The 4,003-nt window shown below is 45.3% G+C and overlaps 1 protein-coding gene across 1 annotated transcript; it reads left to right on the plus strand.

The window, feature by feature from the left end:
* Positions 1-85: 85 nt before the first annotated feature.
* PSMD10 (proteasome 26S subunit, non-ATPase 10) lies at positions 86-4,000 on the plus strand. Its single transcript, XM_064669824.1, has 5 exons — positions 86-240; positions 367-465; positions 1,363-1,509; positions 1,617-1,783; positions 2,808-4,000. Exons 1-5 carry the CDS (start codon positions 127-129, stop codon positions 2,959-2,961), a joined length of 681 nt encoding a protein of 226 aa, XP_064525894.1. The 5' UTR covers positions 86-126; the 3' UTR covers positions 2,962-4,000.
* Positions 4,001-4,003: the final 3 nt, after the last annotated feature.

The following is a 4,003-nucleotide window of genomic DNA, read 5'->3' on the forward strand; positions in this document are numbered from 1 at the left end:
AGCCTTCGAGGCACAGGGGCGGGCGGAGCAGCCGGGAGGTGCGATTGGCCGGGCTGGCCCTGGCGGCCTCCTGATTGGCGGGGCGCGGCGAGGCTCCGCCCCTCGGCGGCGGGGCGGCGGGGCAGCATGGAGGGCGAGGTGTCGGACGTGCCGGTGTGTAACCTCGCCTTCGCGGGGCGCCTCGAGGAGCTGCGGGCGCTGCTGCTCCGCGACCGGGCACAGGCCACCCGCGCCGATCAGGTTAGCGGGCTGCGGGGCCCGGGCGGGCTGCGGGGGCGGCTGTCCGCGGGGCGGCTCCTGCCACCCGCTCCCGAGCCTTGCCGCGCTCACTCTCCTCCTCTCTCCTTCCCTCACGCTCTCCCGCAGGATCACCGCACCGCGCTGCACTGGGCCTGCTCGGCGGGACACACGGATGTCGCCGACCTCCTCCTCGGGCTCGGCGTGCCTGTGAACGATAAGGACGATGTGAGTGTGGCGGCCCTGCCCGGATCCCCCGCCCCGCCGTGCGGGTGTGCGGGCTCTGCGCGGCCCTTGGCTGTCGTGGTTTCAGCCTTCCTCCCTTCCCTCCTTTTCCCTCTCCTGGTGCCCCCAGCGCGGTGTCTGTGAGGCTTGGGAAAGCCCAGGCTGCTGTGTGTGCGCTGGGAAGGCAATGAAATACTTCGGTGTTCATGTGGAAATGGGCGTAGAGAGACTTGATGAGTCCTGCTTGTTATCAAGGAATTTTAGGAGGACTCTTCTTATGAATGAAGCTGCAAAACCAGCGGTGTTTGTCTGGGTAGTTTTGGGGATTTTCATGTTGCCTTTATCTCGGTGTGATCCTCTCAAATGTGTTGTGCCAAATCATGAGATGCCGTGAAGATTTCTCACGTTGGAGAAGGTGTTATAGAACAGGTGGCAGGTTCAGTCATTTCACAGTTGGAAAGGAGATGGTCTGCTCATGTTCTAGAGGAAGGGTTGAAATATTTGCATCTGTTACAAAGCATCCTAAATATCACCCTTAGAGAAGGAAATGTCTCATCAGTTTAGAGGGTAGGATATAGGAAAGATTAAAGAAACTTTTGTATGCCCTTTTCTTTTTTGTTAAAAAAGCACTAGTGTGAATTCTGGAGGCACAAACTGTCCTGCAAAGGTACTGTGCATAACTGTGACTTCTGTCATTTAACTGGCAGCATTTGTCAGGTACTGAGTGCAGGCAAGAACATGAGACTTGTCTCTCTGGTGATAATCAGTAATGTTCAGCTTTACAGTTATAAGAATATGTGCAGTGTGAGTAGCTAAATCTCATTTTGGGTTATGCATTATCATGGTTTTTTGCCTGAAACTCATGTTTTGAATAATGTGGTTTTGTTCTCACCTCTGTAGGCTGGTTGGAGTCCCTTACACATTGCTGCTTCTGCGGGCCGGGATGAAATTGTGAAAGCCCTCATTGCCAAGGGTGCTCATGTCAATGCTGTCAATCAGAATGGCTGCACACCCCTGCACTATGCAGCCTCCAAAAATAAGCAGGAGGTATGTTTAGCCAGGCTACTGGAGGTGGTGGTGCTCTGGGAAGAAGGATTTCATTATGTTAACTTCACATCCTCTTCCCCTGCTCCTTTCTCTTACTACACACTCAGATTGCAATCATGCTTTTGGAGAACGGGGCAGATCCAGATGCAACAGATCACTTTGAATCCACCCCGTTACACAGAGCAGCAGCCAAAGGGAACCTAAAAATGGTACAGATCCTTGTGCAGCACAATGCCACTGTGGATATGCGGGACTCCGAAGGGAATACTCCTCTGTAAGTAATTTTTTATTTTTATTTTGCTTAATACAGCATAATCTTTATGAAATGAAATGCCATTAGTCCAATTTATTTTTTTTTTTAATTTTTTGTTGCCTCAAAATACTGCCTTGCTTCACATCCCCGTGCAATTAAAAAGTATTTGACAAAATCATACTTAGTATTTTGCCTAAGTGTGTCTGTACATGCATACTTTAATTTGTGTTACCACATCTACCTAAAGAGTGTAGAACACCTTTTGTAATAATTTGGAATATGTTTGGTTGCCACTAGAGGGTAGAGAGTGAGCTAATGACATCCAAGTCAGAGGAAACTGGTCTTGCAGGCTGGCCTACTCTGTCCTGCCAAGCAAGAACTCCTTTTACAACCTTTTCTTCACCTCTCTAAGGAAAATAAGTTGCAATTTCAATACAACCAGCCCAGTGTTTGATGTTACCTCAGAGATCAATTTGAATCTGTAAGGATAAAACCTTAGCTGCTTTGAAGTTGGTGGCAAAACTCTGCCTTGTTTGGAGTGGAATCGAGAGTTTGCTGTGAATAAGATCAAGCAGTGTGTTTAAGCTGTACATAAACCCCTGAATGGCCCTGGAATGCACACGGTTATTCTCAGGAAAAAAAGTGCTTGCTGCATTTGCAGTGACTCGTTACTTCAGATTGTTTTTTAGCAATGGATGATTTCTTTATCACTTTTGATTCAAATGGAGGTTGCCACCGTCCATTTTCACTGTGGATTATGTTCTCCCTTGCTTTGCTGACTGCAGAGCCAAATCCTAATCCAAAGAACCGTCTTAACTTTACAAGGACAACAGCAGGAGGAATGTTCTCAAGTTGCTTAATGACAACAGAGTAACTAGACAGCAAGCTTTGGAGTCACTGTAGGTAGTTGGTTGTGTGTGGTTTTATTGTTCTAGGATGTATCTCCCCCCAGAATTCGCGCTGTCATTTTGACATGGCATAATTATTGCTCTTTATAAGCCTGGACTGTTTAACAGTGGCTGTGGGTTTCTTGTTCTCACTGCAGTCATTTAGCCTGCGATGAAGAGAGAGTGGAGGAGGCAAAGCTGCTGGTGTCTCATGGTGCAAGCATTCACATTGAAAATAAAGAAGAGCTGACCCCACTGAAAGTGGCAAAGGGTGGCCTGGGAGCCATACTTAAAAGGATGGTGGAGGGCTAGTGGGAGCTTCCCACTTGAGCCTCTTTCCTGTTGCACTTATATTTAAGACTGCAAACTTCATAGTTTGATATTTCAACCAGGATGTTGTGTGTGGGTATCAGCATGGTAATAAAATGTTTTTATTGAAGCTGTCCTTCAAGTGCAGTGCCAAAACAACTGTTTGTACTTCCTGTTAATTGAATAGTTCACTGATTTTAAAGTATTTTTCAATATTTTGCAGTTTTCTTTCAGTTTACAGTACGATCTGTATAAATGTGGTCATTCTTTGTATGTCAGATCTTAGTTTAGAATTATTTCTTTCTAGCAACAGGACCAAAAATGCTTTACCAATTTAAAGCCGATTTCATTTTGGAAGCTTGTCCTAGAGTCTTTGTTTCTTCCCTTAGCCTTTGTGATTTGTATGTGGGATTGTATTTAGTTTTTGTGGGTACAAATTGTCTTTCTTCAGATGATTCTAAACTACACCTTATCTCCCTTTGTAGAATGCAGTTTGCTCAGTTGCTTGGATAAATGTATCCATTTTTGTTACTCTTGATCTATTCAAGTGAGATCTGAGTGTTTAAAGCTTTTTTTGTTGTTACTGGTTGTTCTTCTGTTTCTCTGAATCTTTAAATACATGTATCTGATGAAGTGCACTGGATTGCTTGCAGAATGCAGCAGCAGTTTCAGGGTTACCTCTGCAAATATAATGTTTTATAATGGATGGCTCTGGATAATTCTCTGGGATATACTTCAAATGTAATGTTTTTTCCTCTTGCTCCTTTTGTAGGTTCCTTTTTCTGTTCTCTTTGACTCCCACATGCAGCACTGACACTTGCAGTTTACCATCTTGTTTTATAACAGAAGCCTGGTTTTATCTCTACTTACTCATAGCAAATCCTGATATTAAGTTATTAGAAGGCAAAGCTAATGAGACAGAGTCTGAAAAGTGACCTGTTCTGATGTTGGTAAGATCACTTTTGGCACCAGTGGATAGATTTCCCCTTGAACAAATGATGCCGATAAAATTCTGTGAAATAAAGAACTTTCCTAAACAACAGTC

Source organism: Pseudopipra pipra, chromosome 13, assembly GCF_036250125.1.
Source record: "Pseudopipra pipra isolate bDixPip1 chromosome 13, bDixPip1.hap1, whole genome shotgun sequence".
In the NCBI taxonomy this organism is placed as follows: Eukaryota; Metazoa; Chordata; class Aves; order Passeriformes; family Pipridae; genus Pseudopipra; species Pseudopipra pipra.

What these genes read in the sequence shown, in the direction of transcription:
- PSMD10 (XM_064669824.1), top strand. Translation starts at nt 127, where the DNA reads ATGGAGGGCGAGGTGTCGGACGTGCCGGTGTGTAACCTCGCCTTCGCG. An exon ending in AGGCCACCCGCGCCGATCAG is followed by an intron (nt 241 to 366) that starts GTTAGCGGGCTG and finishes GCTCTCCCGCAG; the next exon opens with GATCACCGCACCGCGCTGCA. An exon ending in TCCGAAGGGAATACTCCTCT is followed by an intron (nt 1,784 to 2,807) that starts GTAAGTAATTTT and finishes TTCTCACTGCAG; the next exon opens with TCATTTAGCCTGCGATGAAG.